General features: G+C 35.4%; 1 protein-coding gene across 1 annotated transcript in view; it reads left to right on the top strand.

Moving 5' to 3' along the window:
* The window catches only part of LOC115216641 (THUMP domain-containing protein 3-like), a 491,513-nt gene that overhangs the window by 288,364 nt on the left and 175,385 nt on the right, over window positions 1–27,764 (top strand). Inside the window, exon 2 of the mRNA XM_029786127.2 lies at window positions 3,158–3,235. Within this exon, the coding sequence (XP_029641987.2) occupies window positions 3,158–3,235 (78 nt within the window). The remainder of the gene's footprint in view (window positions 1–3,157; window positions 3,236–27,764) is intronic.

The raw sequence follows: 27,764 nt of genomic DNA, 5'->3' as shown, positions 1-27,764 counted from the left end.
ATACAAACTGTAGACCACATGCACCTACAGGTGACACTCAGAGGAGCAAGAGAATGACTTGACCAAAAATGAATTAATCTCTACTATGGTATTGAGTACTCTTTTTTTTTGTCGATGGTCAACACTAAATGGATATATATTATATATATGATGAGCTTCTTTCAGTTTCTGTTTATCAGATCCACTCACAAGACTTTGGCCTAACACTATTGTGGAAGATACTTCCCCAAGGTGGTACCCAGTGGAATTCAAGCTGATTAGGAAGCAAGCTTCTTGATCTCACAACCACATCTGTGTTTTTATAGACATTCAACCATATCACTAGTATGTGCACTTTATATGATCCCTCATCACTTGGTGCAGCAATATTCATCCATAGCTGCACACTTAGAACTGGGAGCAGAGGAAGTACAATTAGTCAAGCAAATAAATCCAGCATGATTGAGACACTGCAGCTCCTAGACATACATATAGGTTGTTATCCCTGCATAAAGAGTCCCTAACAGAATTGGTAAGCACTGGCAAAATGTCTGGTGCTAAAGCTCTTTACATACTAAGTTCAAATACTCTAACAAGTCTTTCATCTTTTATAGCTTCTTAAAATTAAATCCAGTCAAATACTGCGGATTCTTGTTATCATCTTCTTTCCTTCACCTCAAAACTTCTCAACTTGTGCTGAACTGTTCAATATTTGGTAGATTGAGGCAAATTTCTACTGCATCACCTGCTACACCTCCATGTGTGCAGCATTGAGTGTTCTCTTCTGCTGTTGGGTGTGTGCAAACTCTTCCTGGTACTGTATTGTGTTAGGTTTTTTTGTATTTTATCTCTCTTGAGGTGTGGTGCAGTCTTTTGTTGTGTTACTGCTTGTATTGTGTGTTGTGTAATGGTTTGGTTTTTCAGGATTGCTGGTGGATGTTTATTTCATTGAATAAATGCTGTATAGCGCGTGTCTTGTATTTGTAGGTTGTTTTGTTTAAATTGTATTATTGGATTGATAGTGTCTTGCATCGGATGTGGGCTGTAATATTGAGGATCGAGGTATAGCTTCCACTTTTTTCTTCATATGTTATTTCATCATGCTCAATGCTCCAACTATTATTGGGATTATTTTACCTTCATGCTCCACATTTTGAATACTTCAATTTCAATAATAGCAGTTCTGCGGCATTTTTTACATTCCATGCTACGTTGTTTTCTTCTGCTCTTAATACTGTGTTCACATCCAATACGTCCTCTTCCCCTCTTTTTCTTGGTATATACAGTTTGTCTGTGTCACTTTTGCGTGGAGTGACTCATATCTAGTTAGAGCAACTTCCTTGTCTTTCTGTCTAAGCTGTTTACTTCGTCTACTGTCCATGCAATTACCCCTACTCCATATCTAAGGCGTGAAACTGCCCAGGTGTTTATAGCTTCAATCTTATTCTTTCCATTTAATTTCGACTTTAGGATCAGTCTCAGTCTGCACAAGTACTTCACCTTAAATTTTTTTGTCATTTCTTTCTCCATTATTTTATTTATTTCCCAAATCCCCAAGTACCTACAGCCTGTCTCTTCTATCTGCTTCATAACCTCCCACCGACTGTATCACTAGCCTGTCCATACATTTCATTTTGCTTCTCTTCTAGACTAACACACCACACTTTCACAGCCCGAACTCCATTCTGATATCAGCACTGAAGGTATACACTGTATCAATGAGGGAACTGACTTGAGCTTCATTTTTACCATAAAATTTGAGGTCATCCATGAATAACAAATGGTTGGCTTTTTGTTGGCAGCTTTTGAATACTTACCTAGATTTTGCTTTCCTCAGAATCAGTGTTAGTGATATGAAGCACAGTACAAAGATCAGTGGAGACAGGCAGTCCCCTTGGAAGATGCCTCTCCTAATTTCTACTGTTCCTAAACTTCTTCCGTATGCTGTCAGGTCCATCCACCAATTCTCCATACTTTTCCCAAGCAATCACTCAACATTTGATGCAATGCTAAATAGATTCATACACTCCATAATCCAAGAATGTGGGATCATATCATACACCTTATGATAGTTGATCCATGACATGGCTAACTTATTTTTCCTCCTCTTGCAGTCTCTAAGTACAGTTTTGTCTATCAGGAGCTATCATCATCATCATCTCCTCCTCCTCCTCCTCAGGTTTTATTGTAACTCCTGGAGTCTTGCATGCATAGCAGACTTGCTGTCTGGTAACCTCCATGCTATCTTTTCTTTTCAATTCTCCAATACTTTCCTGATTATTCTGGGATCATGCCAATGAGGCAAACCTTTTGTAACAGTTCTACGGAACACTATTCCAATCTCCTCTATATTCTTATTAAATGGCAGTCTTTGATTATACATCTAGAACCTGGTCACTGATATCCCATTAACTCATTGCAGGGGTTCTGTCCCCACTCCCCAATTCCAAATTGTAGGACTTGTCATATTAACACACGTCTAGAATAACTACTTAATTACTTTGTGTTTGCGTATACCAGTGTAAAATGGTGTACCTAATTGCATTCATTTTTTGTCACAGAAAGATAACTTTATCATCAGTAAATAGCAATCAATAACTTAAGTACCAGATTCTGTTCAATATGACAAAAGTAAGTACATTAAAGGCAGTGCTCCAGTGTGGCCACAGTCTTGTGACAAAAATAAATTAAAGAGTAAAGAAATTTGTAGATTTTGCTGGTTGTTAAAACACAGTCTCAAGTTCCATTTCCATTTTGATGCCTGTAACAGAACCAAATTGGAATTTTTTTTTTGTGTTGTTTGTTTTTGTTTCTTGTGGTTTTCAGCTTGATTTCATCTCATGATTGGAATTCTGTGAAGCAAGCAAAAGCATCACTTTTAACAATAACTATTTATTTACCAAACTTGTTGTCTTCATCACATTAAAAACATTCTCTCATGTAGTTTTATGATATTCTTCCATTCTTTGATTCCAATAGACTCTTTTCAACAAATCTCTGAAGACAAACAGAAAATACATTTGGACATGTTCAGTATTTCTTTTAATTCTATTTACATTCATCTATTCCAAACTGATTTGTTTTTTTGTTTTGTTTCTTCTTATTCTGAATGTACCTTCTAATGTCGTGACGTAATTATTGATGTTTATTTTTCATATTTGATTATTTTTATTTTTAGGTTCTAACTTTAAATGGTGTTGACAATTGTGCTGTCTTGGTTCATGAAAATCTTCATTTTGGATTTGGAAGTAACGAGGTAAATTTACATTTCCACATTTATTTACTATTTTCTTTTTCATTTTTTCTATTTTTTATTGATTTATTTGTTTTAAATTCTAGGCAGGAATTTGTGTTTCAGTTTATATGTATTCCTAACACAGCTGAGATTTGTATTTCAATCGTTATCAGCTTTCTGTGGAAATTGCCCAATTAATAACACACACACACGTATATACTGAACATATATATATAGGTAGATAGATACACACATGCATATATATACAAATATATATATACACATATATGCTTGCAAACATACATACATACACAACACATGTATAAATGTCCATGCAAACTCACACACATGTGTAATTGGGAAATAAGCATTAAACAGCAACAACACCAATGTTACAATACTTTTGCTGAAGCCAACACAACCAACATTAAACATAACAAACTGTTTAGATTCCTATGGAGAAATTTCCTGTTTAGCTTCAACTGAAAAGCTGCCATTACACAGTCTAGAAACAATTTTGACACTGATGGAAGTTGCTAATTGGGAAAAATTCTTTTATATTTCTTTCATTTAAGAAATCAATGTCTCAATAAAGAAAAAATATACAAAAGATAAATATAATTAAATTAAAAGAGGAAAAATTGAAGTGTTACGGTTGGATGGAATATGTAGGTGGAATATGTAGAGAAATGGCATGTTTCTATGACTTTTGATTAAAATCTTGTTTAAATTACTTAATTTACTTAAGTACAGTTTAGTTTCAAGTCTGGTGGTCATTCTATCATATATGTGATATGAAAATAAGTGATGAGGAAAAGACTAAAACCTATTAGAGACTAATTATATATTAATCTATTTTATAAGTTGTTTGTCTGATAAGGAATTGCTGACACTCAGTGTTGCATTGGAATGGATTGGTCTTGATTAGTCCCTTGAAATGACACACATTTTGTCAACTTTCAGAATTTTAAATTCCATGTAGTACAAATGACATGTGGCATCCACTTTGGTTGTTGTGGGTTTCAAATTTCTTGGAAGATGTGGAGTGACTTTAATAATTATATATATATATATATATATATATACACAAGATAAGAAAATACAACTAAATCAAATATCAATTATCAGATAATACTCAATCACATACATTATTAAACCACCACATGTGCATGCTCATGTATGTGCATACAGGTACATCTCAGCGTATCCACTTATATTTACTATATTAGGTTTATCTTTGTGCTCTTCTTAATTTGTATTCCATTTTATTTATCTATTTATCTATACATGGATATATATATATATATATATATATATATATATATTTATATTATTTATTTAATTATTTATTTTTGTTTATTTGGCACTTACTAACTTATAATTAATTTAATTTAATTTATAATTAATGAACTCATATCTAAGTTAATAGTAACTTCTGTTTACTTTTTGTGTATGTATATATTCGTTTTGGGATGGGCAGACATATATTTTTAATTTATGATTTAGTGGATGTGGGTTGAGGTGGCGATGTGTGTGAAAATGTGTATGTATACGAATGTATGTTTTTGTACGTATAGGTATGTTCGTGGGTGGATGTATGGATGTATGTTTTTCTTATACATATGAGTACGCAGGTGCGTATTTGGATATGTATATATGTATATGCAAATATTTTTTCATGGGTGGATATAAGTATAGGTTTTATTTGTACGTATGAGTGCGTAGACATATATTTAAATATGTATATATATGTGTGCGCGAATGTTCTCTGATACAGTATATGAGATTGTATTAATATCTATGAGTATATGCGGATGTGCGTGTGAGTGTGTGTGTTAGTGTATAGACACTGCGGCCTGTACTGATTTGTCTATAAGCCATGCAATGACAGACATACACTCTGCAATCTAGTGAATGTGTAGCAATATGTCGGGGTTTATTCAAGTGTGTGTGCATGTGTGTGTGGGTTTAGGGTTGAATGTGGATGTGTATGTTTTTCTTGTGTGGTGTGGGGGCAGCTCTCAATGGACCAACCATGAGGTAGACAATGATAATTTAAATTCAAATCCAATAGTGTATTTATGCCATAAGGAAAATTACTAAATGGAACCCTGACATACATATGTGCCAATTTGGATCCTAATGTAAGCGATATTAATAATATTATGAATGATAATGATGGTAGCATTAATGGTATTGACAACGATAATGATGCTAACTTTAATGACACTTTTGAAATTAGTAAGAAGTAATATAATGCACTATTGACTATGTATATTTGCATCTAGGTACTAATATGTGTATGTTTATTATCACAATATTAAGTTGAAAAACTGAAACATTTAATGTGGAACATATATATGTTTACTAATTTATATTATTTATTTGCATTATTATGTATATGTATATTTTTATATGTATAGGGGTGTGAGTATATGCACTCATATGTATATCTCCGAAGAGGCCTTATGATACTTTTGTAAATGTCTCATTTATATCCATATATTGACCTACCATAATAGGCTAATATTGGTAAAATGAGACATACTTATCTACATGGCTGAAACAGCTGTAAGATGTAATCTATACTTATATTTATATTTACTTATATTTATATTCTCTTTTTTATATATATTCTACTTATTATACAACATTACTCTTTTATGTACACTTTTTTATGTACATTCCTTTATGTACACTGATTTGTTCTACTTTTTTATGTTTAACCCTACAGTCTCTTATGTGGTGGTTTAATAAAATATGTGATTGAGTATTATCTGATAATTGATATTTGATTTAGATGTATTTTTTCCATTTTCTTATCTTGTATTAATAATTTGTGGTAAATCATTTTACCTTTGCCCATATAATACAGTAAATGAATTGATTGCATTGCAATCCTTAACATTTATGTATTAACTTTGTTGGGTACTTCACTAGCAGTATATTGATATATGTTATCCCATGGAGGGTTGCATTTACAACCCCTATCCCGATTTTATTTCTTGAACTTCATCTCACCTTATTTTACCTGATCTCATTCACCTTATGGTTTCAATTACTTTGTATTTAGCTATTTATCCATATTCTTTCAGCTCATTGTTTTCTCTTTCAATTTATGTAATTTCAAACACAGTAAATACATGTTGACTCATAAAATAGTAAATCCAGTTGCATAACTTTGTCAGAATCAGTATAAATGCAGTAATATTGTCTCCCTGTATCTCTTTTATGTGTAGTAAGTTCTAGACTTTCAGACAATTGGTTATGATTATAATCCCTTTTAGTTAATTAACTAATTATTAATCTACTATGAGTTTTTTTGTGTGTGTGTGTGTATGTGTGTGTATACATGTGTAAAATGTTTGTATCTGTGTATGTGTGTGTCTGAACACCACTGTGTATAAATGTGTATGTGCTACTACACACATATGAATCTATGTGTTTGCTAATATGCTTTTTACAGTATGTTTTAGTTGATACCATATCAACATTGTTCAAAATACACAGCCATCCCTGAAAACCAGCAGAGCATGAAATTCCAACTACTCACCTGTCCTTTCTGTCTCTGATCTTTCTTTTAAACCTTATTTTGTTCCCATTTTATGTCTATCCCTTACTACTTTTCATTATTTTTTCATTTTCATTTATTCATTCTATTCTTCCTTTAACTTAATTGGTCAACCAATTTGTTCTATCTTAGTCACCATTTGTCTTCCTTTGACAACCCTATTTTTACATTTTTTTTTCTCTTCAGTTTTAATTTTCACTGTATTTATTATCTTCTGTTTCTTCCTCTGAATTTATATTGTTCTTTCACTATTGTCCCCTTCCTCCAAGTATTGCCATAACTGACAATATGCTGAGTACATCTATTGCCTGTGAGAGCCAGCTTCTTTCTTCTCTGTAGTAGAGTTGAATGTTTTTAACTACAATGAGTTGTTCTAAGGATTAAACTGTTGGTTTCCATCTCAGCCCCACTTACACATGTAACATATTTTATGTATAGGCTTTAAATAAATATTTTAAAAATTAGGAAAAAAAAAGTTTTCTTTCCAGGAACCTGAAAAACATAGGCAACTGCTTATACGATGGTCACTATTAATTAGTGTAATTTGAAGCCAATTATCACCTTGGTTTCAAACACATCACATCACAAATATGGCTAATTATTCATTTAGACCAGTCAGGCAATATCTTGACCAATTTGCTGATCGTTTAGATTGTCATATTTCCTAAAATATTCATCCAAATTTCACAAATGACTTATCAAAATGTTTCTTTCTGGATGCTCTCCAAGAAAAAGTGCAGTAGAAATTACATTTAGATATTTTCAAAAATTCATAGTCATACATAGTTATATATCATCATCATCATCGTTTAACATCCACTTTCCATTGTGGCATGGGTTGGATGATTTAACTGAGGACTGGCGAACCAGATGGCTGCACCAGGCTCCAATCTGATCTGGCAGAGTTTCTACAGCTGGATGCCCTTCCTAATGCCAACCACTCCGAGAGTGTAGTGGGTGCTTTTACATGCCACTGGCATGTGGGCCAGTCAGGTGGTACCGGCAACGGCCATGCTCAAATGGTGTTTTTTATGTGCCATCTGCACAGGAACCAGTCAACGACCTTACTCTGGCACTGGCAATGACCTCGCTCGAATGTTTTTCATATGTCACCAGCACAAGTGCCAGTGATATCTTCATCTTCATCATTTAGCATCCATTATCCATGCTGGCATGGGTTGGACGGTTTCACCAGGGCTGGCACGCTGGAAGGCTGCACCAGACTCCAGTCTGATTTGGCATTGTTTCTACTACTGGATGCCCTTCCTAACCCCAATCATTCCAAGAGTGTAATGAGTGCTTTTACATGCCACCAGCAAGGGTGCCATATGTGTGACACTGGTATGACCATGATTTTGCTCGGTTTGATGGGTCTTCTTCTCAAGCACAACATTATGCCAAAGGTCTCAGTCATTGCCTCCATGAGGCCCAACACTCGAAAGGAGCTTTTCATGTGTCACTGGCATCAGCCGCCTTGCCTCCACGAGGCCCTACGCTTGAAAGGTGCTTTTTACGTGCCACTGGTATTGGTGCCAGTGGCACATAACTACAATTTTATTTAACTACGATAACTACTAGCCATAACTATGATTTCATTTGACTTGACAGGTCACCAGAGGTCTCAGTCACTAGTCATTGTTTCTGTGAGGGCCAAATCATGCTTCATCACCTCATCCCATCTCTTCCTGGGTCTACCTCTACCACAGGTTCCCATTACAGTTAGAGATTGGTACTTCTTTACACAGCTGTCCTCATCCATATGCATTACATGCACATACCATCGCAGTCGTTTCTCTTGCACACCACATCTGATGTTTCTTATGTCCAACTTTTCTCTCAGGATGTTTATACTCTGTTGAACATGCATCACTGCACATCCAGTGAAACAAACTAGCTTCATTTCTTTCAAGCCTATGCATGTACCCAGCTGTCACAGCCCATGTTTCACTGCCATGTAGCTTAGCTGTTTGCACACAGGCATCATCCAATCTGCCTTTCACTCTGAGAGAGAGGTCTTTGTTGGCAGCAGAAGTAGGAGCTCTCTGAACTTTGCCCAGCCTATTCTTATTCTCATAGCTACACTCTCGGAGCATCCACCTCCACTACTAACTTGGTCACCTGGATAACAGAAGCTGTCTAATACCTCTAGCTTACCCCTTGACAGTTGATGGAGTCTATTTTCTGTACATTTTCGGTATTTATTGTACCTGTGCATCTTCCACACACAAAAGCTGTTTTACCTGTTAACCTTCCTCTGATATTGCTGCACCTCTTGTCTCCATAACTTACAATGGGTACATCTTTGTACCTACAGCTTTCCTACAGATCAAGCAGGGTCATCTATCTGAAGGGGTTTGTGGTTTGTTTGCCTTCCTACTTACTAAAAATTTGCTTTTTTGTTAGGTTAACTCGAAGACCCTTCAATTCTAGACCTTGCTTCCATACCTGAAACCACTACTTCTTCAGGTGATCTATATATATATGTGTGTGTGTATATATATCACCTGAAATATATTGACAATGTATATTTAATGATACACAGATATGGCTAGGATGCACAGTGTTTAAACAAATGCTGCATAAAATAAGTCAAATTTGTCAGAAGGTTGCTGTGCTGATGATACCATAACTGCCCATTATTTTTTCCGATACACCAGGCACTCTGAGTAAATTCTCATACCTCAGTTTTATTATCTAGTAATAAGGGTGTGTGTGTTTGTGTGTATCAATTTTTAGTACCTACAAGTGATAAATTACAAAACTGAATCAGTAGAACTTGAGTTAATGCTCAAAGAAGAAATGGATAGAAAAAACGTTCTTTCCATGAATTTCCTCCAAACTGTTTTGTATCTTCAATGAAATATCTCGCTTCATAAAATGCTTACTTAATACATCACAGGTCATAATGTGCTGATGATTTCTAAAGATTTTAAGAACTTTGTAATAAAAAATAAATAAACAAGAAAACATTTAATTTGTGAATTCTGTATTTGTTCCTCATAGTTCATCACTTTCAATTCAAATTTTTAATCCTGATGAATGATATGAAAAATGGTTATCTCCCTTGTAATAACTGCCTCCATTAGAGGAAGACATGTTTAAATCTTAACTGAATAGTTCAAAAATATCACAACTTAGAGCTTTGCTTTGCCATTTTATCAGCTGACAGAATCCAAGAGTGCTGCTTCTTACGTCATCAAAGTTTTGAAAGCCTCTCAGAAGAATGTATATGATTTTATTTGCAAAAGAAATAATGTCATACAAGCAACGTTTTAGTAAAGTGAAGCCAGCAGTAAAGAAGGGAAATCCCTCTAAAGTGAATTCTTGGACATCTTCTGTTGCTGTTTCAACATCTTTTCGAAAGTCAAGGCAGCCTGTTATTACACAAGCGGTATTTACTTTCTTGAACACAAGCTGCCAATAATTCCATGTTTTTCAGTTCCACCGTTTCTATTCTGCAACAATATTCTTATCTTCTCACTCAAAGACTACACTGATACTATAATGACTTTGCGAATTAATTTGCCTCATTATCATCTTCAAATTACTGAATATTTCATTGTTTGACTCAGAAATATAAAAAAAAATATATATATAAAGTGAAATAAATGATAAAATTAGAACTTGTAACTATATTCATCCAGGTTAACTTATGAGAATGCAATTACTTTTTTTTTTTTTTGGTTATGTGTGTGTGCGTGTATAGAGAAACAGTGTGTGTATGTGAGAGAGGCACAGGTATAGCTATATGGCGGCGAGCTGGCAGAAATGTTAGCACGCCGGGCGAAATGCTTTGCGGTATTTCGTCCGCCGCTGCGTTCTGAGTTCAAATTCCACCGAGGTCGACTTTGCCTTTCATCCTTTCGGGGTCGATAAATTAAGTACCAGTTACGCACTGGGGTCAATGTAATCGCCTTAATCCGTTTGTCTGTCTTTGTTTGTCCCCTCTGTGTTTAGCCCCTTGTGGGTAGTAACGAAATAGGTATAGCTATATGGCTGTTTGCTTCCCAGATCTATATTTCTGGTTCAGTCCCTCTGCTTTGGCAAATGTTTTCTAACTGTAGCCCCAGACCAATCGAAGTCTTTTAAGTGATTTTGCTTGACAGAAACTGAAAGAAGTCCATCTCTCTCTCTCTCTCTCTCTCTCTTCTCTCTCTCTCTCTCTCTCTCTCTCTCTCTCTCTCACACACACACACACACACACACACACACACGTGTGTGTGCATGTGTTGGTGTTTTCTTGTTTTGTTAGTGTGTGAGAGATGTAAACAAGTGTCAGCATCTTATGAGGAATATTGGTCATTTGCAATCTTCCACAAAAACATGCCTGGCCTTGGGTAAATATTGCTTTGCTTGGAAATGAGTGAGGGTTGGTGACAGAAAGGATATCTAGCTACAAAAAAATGTAGTTCTATGAATTCTATGTGAGCCAAGTATGGAAAAGTGAACATTAAGAAGAAGATGATGGAAACACACTATTTTTTTAACAATAGCATTATTAATTACTAATTTCAATGAGTCTGACTGTTTTACAACAGTGAGAGTGAGAAGGGAGTGTTTGTGTAGCTTAGGGAGAATAAATGTTACAGAATAATTTGACTTTGTATGCACCCAGCATGATCATCATCATCATCATAACTGACATTTACCTCTTGTACCAATATACATCGGTAGAAAGTGTACTATGCACACACACATGCAGACTTGTGTGTGTGTGTAGGGAGAGAGAAGAGGGAGAGAGAGATTCTCACAGACCATGATGGCAGAGTGTCACTTTTAGTGTCTGGTTCAAAAATTGCCAACTAATTTATCAGCAGGAAACCGTTGGTACCAGAAACTTAATGTAAAGTCCATTAAGAAATTGATTTTCTACATTTTTGGTGTTTAGTGCTCGTTTCAGTTCATTATCAGTATCTGTGTGTGTGTGTGTGTGTGTCTTTCAGTACATTTTGTGTCTACCAAATCCTCACAAGGCAAGGTAGAAGACACTTGCTTAAAGAAATACACTGTGGAATTGAACCCTGGACTCTGTGGTCACAAAGCCAAATTGTTAACCACTCTGCCATGCCTTCCCCATTTCATACTTGTCCCCTATTTGGTAAATGTTTACTGAATCTCTCTCCCCCACATCCTACACTCACACATCCCCACCTTAAAAAAATAATAAAAAGAAAAACACAAACAAAGCCATATTCTGACATAAATGTCTTTGTTTCATTCTCGTTTTAGGTATGTTTTAGGAATTATCTCTAGAAATATTTTACTGCAAGTTCTTCAAACTATTGCAGTCTCTTGACATTTTATGTCTGTTTCTTTCTTTGTTTAGTAACTTTATTGAATGAGAGACGGTGAATAGAAACTGTGTTTGTATTTAGTGATAAACAAACAAAAAAATCCTACTGTTAAAAAAGAAATGAAAAAATTTAAATAAAAACCGTAATTTTTTTATAGGTTTCTCTTTCTGTTGTCTACGGGAGACTGTAAGGTTTTATTTTCCTTTATCAGTTTTACATAGATTTCAACTGACTTTATTGACCGATTCTATCTACTTTCTTCAACTCCCAAGCTAGATTGATGATAGAATGCTGGCTTCATACTTAGGACAGCAGTGTGCAGTGTTCTATCGATCAAGGTTGGTTGTGGGGGAAAGATTGTCATCTGAAAACAAATTGAAAAATAAGCAAACAGACAGTACATTGGATTATGTTGGTTCCTGGAGGATGTAACTGTCTGTGTTCTTGTGATTGAATTAAAGGAGAATAGGGATTTCACAGACAATTATTTGCTGATTCTAGTTCAACCCAAATGCCAAAGACTGAAAAGTATGGTTAATTACTGAAACATTATGTTCTATTTCAATCAGTGCTTGAAGACGAATGCAACTCTTTGAAATCCTCTGTAGAATTTAACAGAAGTCTTCTCTTCGATATCTTCTCTGAAATAAGTAGAAAATAAGGAATTGTTTCAAAGACAAATTAATCCTAGGAATATTGACAAGTGGAGGTGGAGGGAGTAGGAGATGCTTTCCTGAAGCTTTTAGTAAAACTAATGTGAATGAAACAATTCCAGCCGGGAACTGAAACTAAACTTGGGACAAAGTTTAATATAATTTATGATAATATATAATATTACATGCAGCTCTTTACTGTAGCTTATACGTCAGAGTAATGCACAGTTTATTGTAACACACTCTTTACTGAATCACAGTTTCGAGTAACACAGGATTCTATCATGCATATTTCAATGTAACAAATAGTTTACTGTAACACAGTTTGCTGTAACACATAGGCCACTGTAACACCTCATCCAATATAACCTGGTATTCTGATTGAAACCAGGGACCAGCAGAGACCCCTACCAACATTGGGCAACACCTGCAGTGTATTTATTTTATGAAGGAAGAAAGCAAACATTCTTCAAAATGTGAAGCTTTCTATTTACAGAATGTGAAATGGTGGAGTCTGTATTTGTCAGTTTGAATGGTATGGCTGCTTGGGTAATAAGGCTGCTTTGTAATCTTAGGCTTGGGTTCAGTACCACTGCATAGTACCTTGGGCAGTGGTCATCTTTTGTATCCTCAGATTGACCTTGGGTCAACACATGTCTGTTAAACTCCGTTTTCATCAATGGTTCAGTGTAGACTTTTGACTTGACTTGACTTGAGACAGCATTCACCCGGGGTGGGTTGTGCTGGCTTCATTCATCCTCAGTGCTGCATCTCTCACAAACGCCAACCAGGCCTGGTTATTTGAGGCTAACGTTAGCAGTTGGTCGGTCAGTGTAGAGTGACCAAATGGTCAACAAGTTTGCTTTGCCACCATCAAGTTCTCAGTTTGATCTCACGACAACTTGGGCAAATGATGATTAAGTGATGCTGCCATATGGCATCTACTACGATCTCTTCTGTATATCCTAATTGCTATCATCATCACTTTAACAGCCTTTTTCTATGCTTATATGATCAGATAGAATTTGTTGAGGTAGATTTTCTATGGCTGGATGCCCTTAATGATGTCAACCCTCACCTGTTTCGAAGCAAGATAATATTCCCCCATCCACCCACCCACCAGACTCGGTCTTCATGAAAGAATGGAAAGAAACAATTGTGCTTGTGTGATGGTGATGCTCATTTACAACCCTCGCACGGTGTCTAGACAAGAGTACACACACACATACACACACACATGCACATTTCTATGTATATGCACGTGTGTGTATGCATGTGCATGTCCAACCCGTTGATGATTATGATGTGTTTTTTTAATTTCCCATTTATCAAACCCACTTATAAGTTTTTGGTTGGCCAGGGCTATAGTAGAAGACACTTGCCCAAGGTTCTATGCAAGAGGACTGAAATAAAGATCACTTGATAAGGAAGCAAGCTTCTTAACCATTAGATATCAAAAGATATCTAATGGTCAGTGAAAGTAAAACTTCTGTGAGTTGATTTTGATAATTCTGGCAGTAGCACTTTGAGTTTATGAAGGCACTCCTATGGAATTGTTGAGCTTGCTAGGAATATTAACCAAAGGTGTTCCTCAGATCCTTCATTGCCACATGAATATGAATAAGAAACTCTTTTGGTAATGTTGTCTTCGATATAGAAAGTCTGGAATAAAAGCTGGAAGATTCCTGACCAGAATGTTTCCGGTTGTGTTTCTGTTTAGTCAGAGCTAAAAGATAAACAACTTAAAAATGCAAGATCTAGAGCAGTAGAAATTGGTGCATCTATATCTGAATTTGTCTGTCTGTTTGTCTATACATACATACATGCATGCATGCATGCATGCATGCATACATACATACATACATACATACATACATACATACATACATACATACATACATACATACATACATACATACATACATACATACATACATACATACATACATACATACATACATACATACATACATACATACATACATACATACATAAATACATAAATAAATAAATAAATAAATAAATAAATAAATAAAAGCAGAAGTGCTAGTTCTAAAATCCTAGGAATAGTTGTACTGATCTGGTCCCGTCGCTAGGGGATGGTAGGGGTCCGCCCCCACTGCTCGCAATTTTATCGGCTGCAGCTGTGCATCATTAACCAGCAAGAGGAGAGGTCCTCTCGGGGTTAAAAAAATTGCAGTAGAGTCTGCTCATACAGAAAGCCATGTTAAAGTGGCTACAAATATTACTTATATATACATATATCTGTGGAGGCACAATGGCCCAGTGGTTAGGGCAGCGGATTCGTGGTTGTAGGATCGCAGTTTCGATTCTCAGACCGGGTATTGTGAGAGTTTAGAGAGCGAAAACACCTAAAAGCACCACGAGGCTCCGGCAGGGAGTGGTGGCGATCCCTACTGTAATCTTTCGCCACAACTTTCTCTCACTCTTTCTTCTGTTTGGCCTGCTCACTTAGCCAGCAGAGTGGTGTCATTTGAAGGCTAAAACAATGTGAAGCACATTGTGACCAGCAATGTGTAGCAACATCTGATAGCCTGGTCGGTCACGTGATCACGTGATGTATATATATCTAATGTAAAGTGCATTGTGACTAGTGACGTATAACAATATCTGGTAGTCTGGTTGATCACATGATCATGTGATATAAATATTGATACAGGTATAGGTATATCTTGTAATCATTTAGACCTTGAAAAAATCCCCTTTGATGTTATTGCAGGCTCTCTGGCTATTTTATCTCTCCTCCAGTTTTAGCATGTTATATCTCAATGTACTTTATGATTTTACATTGGCTGCTTAGCACACATCTGTTCTGCTACATCTATATCAATGACTGTTTTGCAAAGTTACAATATATTTTCAGCTCTAATGACAGAATTCAATGTGTTGAATATTCATAGAAACCTTTAATGTGCAAGAAAAAATATTGTTAAAACATTGACCACAAACAATAATGCTATATATCACAGCTAAAATGTAGGGAAAAAAGTTCATTACAATACTAGCAAATCATTTCGAAAACATTGAATTCTCACTAACATTTCTGCCACCATTTTATGTAAAAGATACCTCACATGTGGCAGCAACTTTGCATCTATAAAGTGGCATTTATTTACTTTTTCTTTCGTGATCAAAGCTATCTGCAGTGTATAGAAGTTTTATCATTGATTTTGAATACCAAGTTTGTGTCATTCTCGCAAGCAGATAAAGTATCATTTTTAGTAGGAGTTTTCTGTCATTGATAACTCTATTCTGGCTATTTTTTTTTCTCTCTCTCAAAGAACTACGATGAAATCTTTCTACGATATCCATATTTGTTTGGTTTTTGGATTTATTTTAGTTTTTCTGTCACTATGTTTGAAGTTAGTGTAGTAAACATCTTCTGTTGTATAAGCTTCAGTCGAAGGAATTTCGTTCGATACATAAGAAGTATTGTTACATTTACTAGAATGAATTTCATTCGGTATGGTTTCTGGTTGCGCAGTCCAAAAGTGAAATGAAATGAAAATAAATATTATGTCTTCATATACGAGGCTAAGTTGATCAAAGTTTTATTTTATTTTATTTTCTTGAAATTTTTGTTCAGTTTTCTTTCTTGATGTTTCTCTCTCTCTCTAAAAGAGGTAATTTATATCTTATATCATTGTTTCTTGATTCATAATAGAAATTATAGCTTCATTTTAACAATTGATACAACCATATCAAAGTATATAAAGTGAATTATTTTCAAGAAAATTCACTTCTTTCAGTTGCAATATAAAGCAACAAAACTCGCATTGATTCCTCATATAACAAAGAAGTTATCCTCACATTTAACAGAATGTGAACTTCACTTAAAATATATGGGATTTTAGAAAATATTCTATATATTTTTGTTTTCGGAATCAGGTATCAATATCTCAGCTTTTGGAAAAGTTTTCAAGCTGAATAAAATTTTCGAGAAAAGGTTTTAATTTTTAATTTTTATTCTTTTTTTAAATAGTTAATGTAGGATTTATTGATTTGCATTCGATATTTCCATTAAATATTCACCACAAATTACTACAAAGAAACATTGCATAAATATTGTGGGGCTGAAACATTTGAATAGAACGGTATTTTACAATACAGATTATTACATGTTTATATATGCTTGATCATACATTTTTTTGTGTTTTATTTATTTATCTTTTTTTTCCTGAAACATTTCAACTCAGGTGTGGTTGAGTGGGGCTAGGGCTTTTAGTTTGCAGCTGCTTGACACCTTGAGCAAGTGTCTCTTATTACACCCTTGGGGTTGATCAATGTTCTGTGAATGACTAAATTTGGTTGTTTGGCTGACTGGAAACTGTGTAAAAATGCTTGTCATATATGTGTGTGTGTGTATGTGTATGTATACATACACATATGCATATATATATATGTATGTGATATATATATATATTCATCATCAACATCCTTTTGTCCATATTGGCATGGTTTGGATGGTTTGAGTGGAACAGACAAGCCAGAAGACCTCCACCAGATTCTATGTCTATTTTGGCATGGGTTGTATGGCTGGATGCCCTTCCTGGCACCAACCACTTTACTGAGTGTACTGGCTGCTTTTTATGTTTTGAAGGTCTTTGTCTTGTCAGCTGTTTGGTGACATCCAGAGCATTGGTGGCATATAAAAGGCATCCAGTGCATTAGAAAGAGCATCAAAGAAAATTCCTTGTGGTATTCCTTCCATTTCAGTTTCACCAATGACGATCTGACAAGGCTAGAAATAGTCATATGGAAGCTTTTTGTTTCAGCCCTCTCCCTAAAAGCTAAACCCTCTTGCTACAAATACTTTATTTACTCTCATGGGGAAGTGAAAATTGTATGTCTCTTAAAGAGATGTATACTTTATATTTCAAAATATTTGGAAATGCTGTGTAGTGGATTATGAGCCTGTGAATTAATTAATAAATAAACAAATAAGCTGATCATCATCATCATGAAAGACAACTAAGTTTAATAAAAAAATTCTTTTGTCATGCTCAGCATTTTTTTTTTTTTTGCATGTATAATAAACTTCAAAATGATTTCAGAGAATCATTTGGTTTTCAGAATTAAATTTCAAATATAAAATTTTGTAAAATCTCTCATATACATTATTATGTTAGTAACAAAGAAGTTAAAACAATATAAAAAAAAGTTGACGCAGGAGTCTATTCAATTTATTAATTACATTTTCCATTTTTACTAAAAATCAAGAATGATGATGATTAGACAAACATTGACAAAATTAATTATATTTTCCACTAACAGCATATGTACGCATAAATGTATGTACGTATGCATGCATGTATATATATGTAGATGTTTCCATATAAGACTATATCACATGTGTGCGTTTGCATGTGTATATATATGAGTAAAACTGTGTCCAGTGCATATGTGCGACTATCATGCACGTGTCCCTTTTTTTATATGGATATGCATATGTTTGTATATATGCAGGAGTGTGAATGTATGTCTGTGTCACCATGATTGATCGTTAGCCACAACACACATTTTTTTCACTCCTTGTTTCTCTCCTTGTTTTTTCTGTGTCCCTTTCTGTAGAAGAGCATAGGCTCGAAACGTAAAAGACTTTTTCTATTCCTGAGCATTATACTAATACATCTGTTTGTTTTGTACATCCCCTGTCTTCGTCTTTTGTTTTTTTCGTAAACTCTCCCTATACATATATACATAAATCAAAATCAAAATCGAAATCGATCTACATCAATGGAAATTGTAGTTGTGATACCAGTGCCGGTGGCATGTAAGAGAACCATCTGAACATGGCTGTTGCCAGCGCCGCCCCAACTGGCCTCCGTGCCGGTGGCACGTAAAAAGCACCATCCGATTGTGGCCATTACCAGCCTCGTCTGGCCTCCGTGCTAGTGGCACGTAAAAAGCACCATCCGATCTTGGCTGTTTGCCAGCCTTGTCTGGCACCTGTGCTGGTGGCACGTAAAAAGCACCCACTACACTCACGGAGTGGTTGGCGTTAGGAAGGTCATCCAGCTGTAGAAACATTGCCAGATCAGACCCTAGTTGAACCGTCCAACCCATGCTAGCATGGAAAGCAGATGTTAAACGATGATGATATATTTATATATATATATATATATAAATATCTAAATATGTATTATGTTACGTGTATGCATGTAAGCACCTATGTGTATATGAGGATGAGGTTGTGTATACATATATATATATATATATATATGTGTGTGTGTGTGTGGATATATGTGTATGTATGAGTACGTACATACATATATGTTTGTGTGTGCATGTACATATACATGTTTGTGTGTGTACATATATAGACGTTGTGAATGCAGGAGGTTTATGTCTATGTGCTGTGAGAATATGGTTGTGTGTATTTTTTATCTTTTTCTTTTTCTACCTATTAGAGTAACTTCCCTTTTATTCAATGGTTTTCCATAGCATCTATTGCCATTGATAGCTGACGAGAATGTATTGTAGCTCTTCACTCCAACATTCAAAACTTTGAGTCCTATAATGATAGCCTTTTACTGTTTGTTCTAATTTATAACATATATAAATAATCCTCTTCTTATCTGATATCGCGGTCTTATTTTTTGTTGTTAATTTTTATTACTATTACTATTATTATTATTATTAAATGTATTGTCCTGCTTTGAAGATTATTTGAGTTTAAAGCCCAATGTTTTATCAAGGCTTAGACCCAGTTGATCCAGTATATGAAAATACAACCATCGGTGGATTGCTTATTTAGATTTCTATACTCAATCCTCAGCCCATTTCTGTCTTCTATGCTTTGGGATATTTGCTCTCAGTGACCTCTGAGAACTGATAGATTCATATCTTCTGCAGTGTGATCAGTGCCATTTTGGGGTATCCAAAGTATGGAGTCACTCAACCCTTTTCTCCTTACTCCTCCAGAAGTGTCCAACTTGACTGCCCCCTTCTTTCTCTCTTGTTTTCTGGTAGTTTTGCTTATTCACTGATGTATACCAGTATAAGATACACTCATGCACACACACACACACACACACACACAGACACATGCACACACACACAGATGCATATTCTTTTCATGCTGGCTTGGGTTGGATGTGTCATTGCTACACATCTAGATGGGTTGAGGGACCACATCTTGCTCCTAAGTTTGATTTCAATTTTGGCATGGTTCGATGACTAGAAGCCCTCCCTAACACCAAGTGTACAGAATATACTTCTTCTTGAGACCACCACTTGAGAGATTGTCCTGGTGACAAGACTCAAGGATCTTTCCAACCAGAAGCTTAACAGAGTTTGCTTGGTACACCTTATTGTGATACCAGCACAAGAGACATTAGATTTGAGCGGCTGGCAGAAAACAAATGGTTAAAGTGAATGGGTAATGTTGATGCCAAATGGTCAGAGCTGGGAGTATATGTAGAATGTGTGGGGTACACGCAGGACTTTAGGTATGTACCTCAAGAGAGCCAGGGTGCACAAGATAAGAGAGGGGATAGTGTGTGTGTGATCATCATCATAATTGTTTGACGTTTGTTTTCCATGCTGGCATGGGTTGGATGGTTTGACAGGTAACTGGCCAGCTGGAGTATCTGTCCCAACTCCAATTGTCTGTTGTGCCATGGTTTCTACAGCTGGATACCCTTCCTAATGCCAACCATCCCACAGAGTGGGCTGAGTGCATTATACATGTCACTGGCACAGTTGTATCTGCACAGCACTGGCATGAGTGCATACACATACAATGGGCTTCCTCACAGCTTTCCACTCAGAATCTATTGGTCATCTGAAGATAAACTTGAAGACACTAGCTCAAGATGTCAGGAATTAGGGTTAAAATTGAAACACCATTTCTTATAATGTATGCCTTAGCTGCTCAGTCATACCCATACCTTCACCATACCCATACACTTGGTGTGAATGGTGTACTTGAGCAATTCTGTTTAGGAATTTACTTTCTGAATACAGTAATGCTTGTGAAAAATTCTTCAACTTGATGCAATGGCAAGAAAAGCTAAAACCAAAGAAATATAACCTTAATCATGTGAATTTGTGAAGAAGTCTTTGATTAAAAGAGAACCATTCAGATTTGTGTCTTCCTTCAATGTTTTTTACTTGCATGATCTGAATACAAAAAGCCGAAACTGGGGGGGGGGGGCGTTCTTCCAAAGAATCTCTGGAATAACATTATTCAACAGAGTGCACAGTTTGGAGATGCTGTTTTTCCATATCAAGAGGTCATAATAGTTGTACTGTGGAAATTTGATTAGAATGTTCTAGGAAAGGATTATAAAATGGAAACTGAGCCAGATGGCACCAGACCAAGAACAAGATGGCTGATAATGTCCATAGTCTCAGCTATTATAAGATAAAAATAATGCATGACTTATAAATTAATTATAGGCTGCAAAGATGTGGCTGTGTAGTTAAGAGGTTTGCTTTCCAACCACATGCTTACAGGTTCAGTCCCTTTGCATGGTACCTTAGGCAAGAATCTCCCTTGTCTGAACATAATGCAATGGTTAGAAATGAACATTACTCACATACAAGCACTCTTTTTTGGTAAACCTGTTCAGCCAAGGAGAAGAACTACTTTACTTGAGAATAGGTGAAGGTTGTTGATTGGAAAACCATGTGGCTGTAGAAAGTCTGCCTCCATAAATTTCATCTGAGCCATACAATCATAGAAAAGCCTGGGGGTGGGGCATGATGATGATGATGATGATGATGTGTTTGTGTTTGTGTTTCCCATCACATGACAGTTGTAAATGAATGTCGTTCCCATAGCAGCATCATTCATTTTCAATAAACTGCAAGATAAGGTCCGGCTGTAGAAAATCTGCCTCGACAAACTCTGTCTCACTGATGTGAGCATTAAAAAGTGAACCTGACAATGAGGATGAAGATGTCACCAATGATTCACATTCAAGATGCTTTGTATAAGCTCCCTAAAGCTATAGGGTTGCGAAACAAACTTCTTAAACATGTTGCTGTACCTGCATGAATAATACCATGAAGAACAACATTACTTTTCCTCAAGTTATGACACATTAAATAATAGCCGTCTGCCTATCACACTTAATGCTGATATATATCGTTAGTTAATTAGACAAACTAATTGTGGTATTCACCACTGTTGAATGATTTTTTTTTGTTACTGATAAATATTTGTGGTTTTAAAACACCATAAGAGATTATCTGCTGATGAATGCTGCACTTAATTGGTGTATTTTTGATGTATCTACATTGAGTATGTTAAACAGATGGCTATTGTAATCTAATACTACTTCTGTTGCATATAACAGATATTAAATAATGCGAACTGCTAAATCTTCTGTTTAGTATATCAGGTCCCTATTGAATTACCAAGCTGCTTCTGTATTGTCCCATTAGTGGTTAGTTACAAACATTAGCAGAGGAACAATGTGACCATTCACAGCTTTGTTTGTAAAGAAAATGTTAATATAATTCTATGCCATAATAAATTAGTCTCTTTTCAAAAACGAAAACTTGCGTCCATTTTCAGTGTTTATTCACTCAACTAATTTGTCTTTCTGCTATGCATCGGCCATTGATTTGAGGTAACCCTTAATCCTATCAGATGGAAATACTTAAAAGAAATATTTTTCACTGCATTTACAAAGTTCCATTTTAGAAATTTTCTTTTTTCATTTTCTTATCCATGCAAATTAGTGTTAAATGGCATTTGGTCCACTAAAGATTTTTAAAGTTTAATTCAACTACATTACATCTTGTTAATGTTTATTTTATGTAAATCAGTTGGAACATTAGTCCTAACCAATTTACTCTTGTAACCATCTGTATTAGTTACACTCACTGATTGAAATTCTTGCCGAGTTATTCAAATTTGAAACAACTCTAATTATCAGATATACTGAGAATGCATTTTAAGCGTGGAACTCAGCAGCATTTTGTCAATTGTCTTCTTATGGAAATTAATATCTATTCACTGCCAAATTCACATGTTTCATTTGAGAGACTGCTTTTTGGAAAAAAAAAATCAATAAAAAGTAAAATAAAATAAAATATATTTATACATATTCCCATTAGTTTGTCTCCCTATTAGAAGAAAAAGGAAAAATTTTCTTTCTCCCCATTTCTCTCTCATCTCTCCTCATCTCTTTCTCTCTCTGTCTGTCTCTCTGTTACCTCTCTTTTCTCTCATTTCTCTCCCTCTCCCTTTCCATCTCTCTCTCTTTCTCCCCTCTTTTGTGCATTCCATGTGTCCCTTGTGTATTTTATTTCTTGAATTTGTGGATTTGCACCAAATTGTGTGAACATGTTTAAGATGACTTACACTCTTCTAGTTTAATGTTGTCTCTTGTCCACGTTTGTGTTTTGTAGCAGAAGAGACTAATTTTGTAGGCTACAACTACAAAACTGCAGACATCTTCTTAACTAATACTACACTCAGATCAGATATAGCTAGATCCCAATTTCCCTGTAAGGGTTCAAAAAACTATTCTAAGGGATCAGCTGTTTGTATTTTGATGAGCTCTAATGTTGTGTTATTCAAACAACTCAAGATTATAAATTAGATAATGGAAATAACTCAAATGGTGGACATTTAAATAATTAGGTTAAAGAGTGATGTCCTGAATTGTAATTATTAATGATGCTGAAAAAAAAATGGGAGACAATTTGTTGGAGGAAGGCAAAAAATAAGGACATTCTTACCTCAGGATGAAATCGTAACAGAGTATCCAGCTTCTCATCACAAGAATCATCAGAACACCACAGTTGTTCCCCCACGTGTACACTACCCCAACCTCTGGCCCTAAGAGGAGTCTTCTGCATGTTTGTTCCCTTCAACATCCTGATGAAGAAAGTGGATGTTCAAATGCCCTGCTTCTTGATGTGACATCACTCTTCCTTCTCTGCTTCCTGTTCTGATGTTTCCCTTCATTCCTCCAAATGATTTAAAGGAATTGCTAATTAATCTTTGAAAATTAATTGACAAGTTTAGGGAAAACCTTTGCCTACTTATTTGGAAGTAAGCAATAGGAAGGGAATCTGGTCATAGAGAATTTGCCTCAAAAATTCTGTCTGACGTATGTGTACCCATGTAAAAGTGGACATTCAAATGATTATGATGAAATAGATATATGTATATGTATACATATATCTATCTATCTATCTGTCTGTCTGTCTGTCTGTCTTCTATAGATAGATGGATAGATATAGATACATACATAGGTTGGTAGATATAAGCATACATATATCTTTTATAGCATCATCACTTTACATATATATACATTCAAACACACACACATACATATTCATCATGATTGATTGCTAGCCACTAAACCTTTTTTTAAAATTTTCTTTCTCATTTTATTTCTGTGTCCCTTTCTGGCGAAGAGCCAAGGCTCAAAACGTAAAAGACTTTCTCACTTCCCAAGTGTTAAACTAATACATCTGTTTTGTTGTTTACACATCCAACTTTGTATTTTGTTTTATTGTCTTTTTTTTTGTAAATTCCAACTATATATATATATATATATATATATATACTTACTAACTGTCTTACATACATATGAAAATATGTGCATGTAGCTCACAGCAATACTAAAAATTTAAAAAAATTGACACATTACATAAGCTCAGAATGCAGACTTCAACTTTCTGTTTGGGAAAGGAAATTGCCCCTGATCCAGAGAGGGTGTTTTTGGCATTCAGCCAAGCAGCACATGAAACCATAAAACTCACAATACTGCAGAAAGCAGTGAAGTAAAAACAGACCTGTCTGAATGTCTTGGGCATCTTTAGGCATTTACATAATGCAAATGAAATGAAAAGCAATACATTGCTAATAGGAAAGGAATGGTGCAGCAAGTTGTGAAATGAAGCGACTCTTAAACAGGTTGCAGCAAATTGCTTTCTTTCTTAAAATACAGAACAGGCATTAATTGTGACAATAGTTTTCTTTCAAGATATTAGCTTTTCATATCCTTGGATTGGATATATAATATAACAAAGCAGGGGAGAAGGAAGTATATACATGACTATTACGCTTATACAAGACTCAACACTCCATATCAAAGGCTCACAGTGAACTTCTACCAACACAAACTGCCAATCGCTCGCAGTTCTTTAAGAGTCAGTTCACCTTTAGTCACTTGTCGGGTGGTCTGAATCCTTCCACAACATGTCCCCTTTTTAGAATCAGTTTCCCCTATCTTCACTCCTTTTGAGAATTGAACTCCATTTCAAGTTTTAATATCTCTTATGTTTAAGGTTCAATTCCAGTGTTTCCATTCTTTTCCATTTTCTGGTGCTAGAATATATAGTTTCAAATTGTTTGGGTGTTGCTACCTAAATGTGAATAGGGATTTCATTTCTCATGACTGTTTTGTCTGTGAACTTTTCCTTAAGCTTGTTAATATGTCTTTTGTACTCAATATTTTTTCCTTTTACCAGGAATATCATACTTCCAATTTGTTTAATTATTACACCGTCCTCCCAGCTTTCTTTACCATATCTATATCTTTAAAAAAAAATTTGTCATCTAATTTGAAGAATTTTTGTTGTTCACCTTTTTTATATTTTCACTTGGTATCAGCTTATCAAAAACAAATCTAATCATTCTAGCAAACCTCAGTTCTGTGGGTAACATTCTCCCCCCACCCATAGTGTATTCAGATTAGATGTTACTTGGCACACTCTTAGAAATTGTTGAAGTGCAAAAATCATCCATCACTTCCTTGTTTGCCTTTTTCAATGCCCTCTTGAAAAGTGTCAACAAAACACTCCACTTGTCCATCTCACCTAGCTGATAGTGCGCAGTGGTGACATGTTCAATGGCAAACAATTTGCAAAATTTCCTGAACTCATCTGATGTAGACTGACTTCCATCATCTGACACAATCCGAAATGCCCATCCCTAGTGAACAATTCATGTAAAAAGCTTATTGCAACTGCAGATATTGGCTTTTTTACATTTATGCACTTCCAGCCACTTTGAGAAACGATCCACCATGATAAGGTATTATGAACTCTTAAGTAAGCCTGCATAATCAATATGCAGTCTGGCCCATGGAACATCTGTTTTTGGCCATGGTTGCCATTTACTGGTGATTTTGCAGCTAAGATTCCTCCTCTGCATCATTTCACAGATTCTTCAATGTCACAGTCCATTGTTGGCCAAAATACGTAACTTCCCATTAATGATTTCATTCTCAAAATTCCTGGGTGACCAATATGAAATTCCTTAAATAATCACTTTTGTAGTGTGGCTGGCACTACGCCTCTTTGTGCAGACATCAACACATTGTCACACACTGACAAATGGTTTGCCTCTGTGTTGTTGCGCCTGTTTTTATCTCTTTTAGCCTTCAGTATTTCTTTCATTTTTTTAATAAATTTATTGTTTTTCCGATTTCAATTTAACATTCTGTAAAGACATAAACACAAATGATGTTACACAAAACACATTAATTTCATTTTCTGCACACAAAATATCTTCAAATGATTCTGCATTTTTTGAAATCAGTCTTGATAGACAATCCTCATGACCTAATTTCTTGGATGGTTTCTTCTCCATTTGGAAATCATAGTTTGATAATATCATAGCCCAGCATTGTAACTTGTTAGCAGCATGGGTAGGAATTCCATTATTTTTATCCAAATATTGATAATAATGGATGGTGATCAGTTTTTAGATGCAAACTTCTACCTTGTAAAAATCTGCGAAATTTCTTCATGGCAAAAATAATTGCTAAAGCTTTTTATTTTTTTTGATTTGACTATAATTCTTCTCTGCTGATATAAGAGAGCCTGAGGCATGAACCATTTCCCTCATGTTACCATCTTCATATTCATGCAGCATTACTGCTCCTATACCATTCTCATAAGTGTCTGAAGCTACAACAATCTCCGTGGCAGGATTGAAGTGTGATAATGACAAATCAGATATTAATTTTTTTTTTCTTTTGTCAAATGCCTTTTTACAATTTTCCAACCAATTCCATTTCATGTCTTTTCTCAGCAGATTATTCAGTGGAAACCTCACCTTATGCATATTTGGAATATAATTTTGGTAATAATTTGCCAGTCCTAAAAATGCTTGTAAGGTCACTATATTGGTCAGGGGTGGCATATTTTTAATTGTATCTACCCTCGACAGGCCTGATTGACATCCATTTCTGTCAATGATTTGTTAAAACAATTTTTTTCTTGGTTTCATACCAACAAAAAATTTTTAACTGTCCAACGCAAGCTTCAAACTACTCGTCGCCTCTTTTATATCCTTGGAATGGATGTATAACAAAGCAGCAGGGAAGAAAGTATATACACGGCACACTACTATTACTCTTACATGAGACTCAGTGCTCTATATCAAAGGCTCACTATGAACGTCTACCAATATGAACTACCAATCGCTCACAGTTCTTTCATTTATAACAATGAGTCACTCCACCTTTGGTCACTTGGGACTGGTCAGAATCCTTCCACAGTGTAGTTTAAAGAAAAAGAATGAGACAAGAAAACAGAGATGCATATTTGACCATTTTGTTCTTTAAATGACATTTATAAAGGGAGTGAGAGAAAGAGGGAGAGACCCTTCCTCCATCCATCCATTCATCCAAATCCTCTCTGCCTCCAGCATGCTCTGCTATGAACATTAGTGCATCACAATGATAGCACTCGACATTCATTTAGCTACACCTACGAAGGGTGACATTGGCTGTTGTTTTTAACATTGAGTCTATGTTGTACTGTCTTGCAACATCCAACATCCTTCTTTGCCTGTTTTCATGATTAATTTCAGTCTTCAGGTATAATTTGTTGTCATTATTCTAAAGAATGTTGCTCGTATGATTGACAATTGCTGATCAGCATCTTATGTCAAGAAAATTAGTGTCATGTTACTCTGTGCCATTTGGCATTTTGAATGCATTTATGCTGCTCTTGAGAAAGCTGTTCTTGTGCTTGGTCTATGTTGCCCAACATCTTGAGAATATGCTCTTACTGTTTATGAGAAATGAGCC

The sequence above is a fragment of the Octopus sinensis genome, linkage group LG10 (assembly GCF_006345805.1).
Source record: "Octopus sinensis linkage group LG10, ASM634580v1, whole genome shotgun sequence".
Taxonomy (NCBI): domain Eukaryota; kingdom Metazoa; phylum Mollusca; class Cephalopoda; order Octopoda; family Octopodidae; genus Octopus; species Octopus sinensis.
This window is presented reverse-complemented; position numbering and strand designations above follow the sequence as displayed.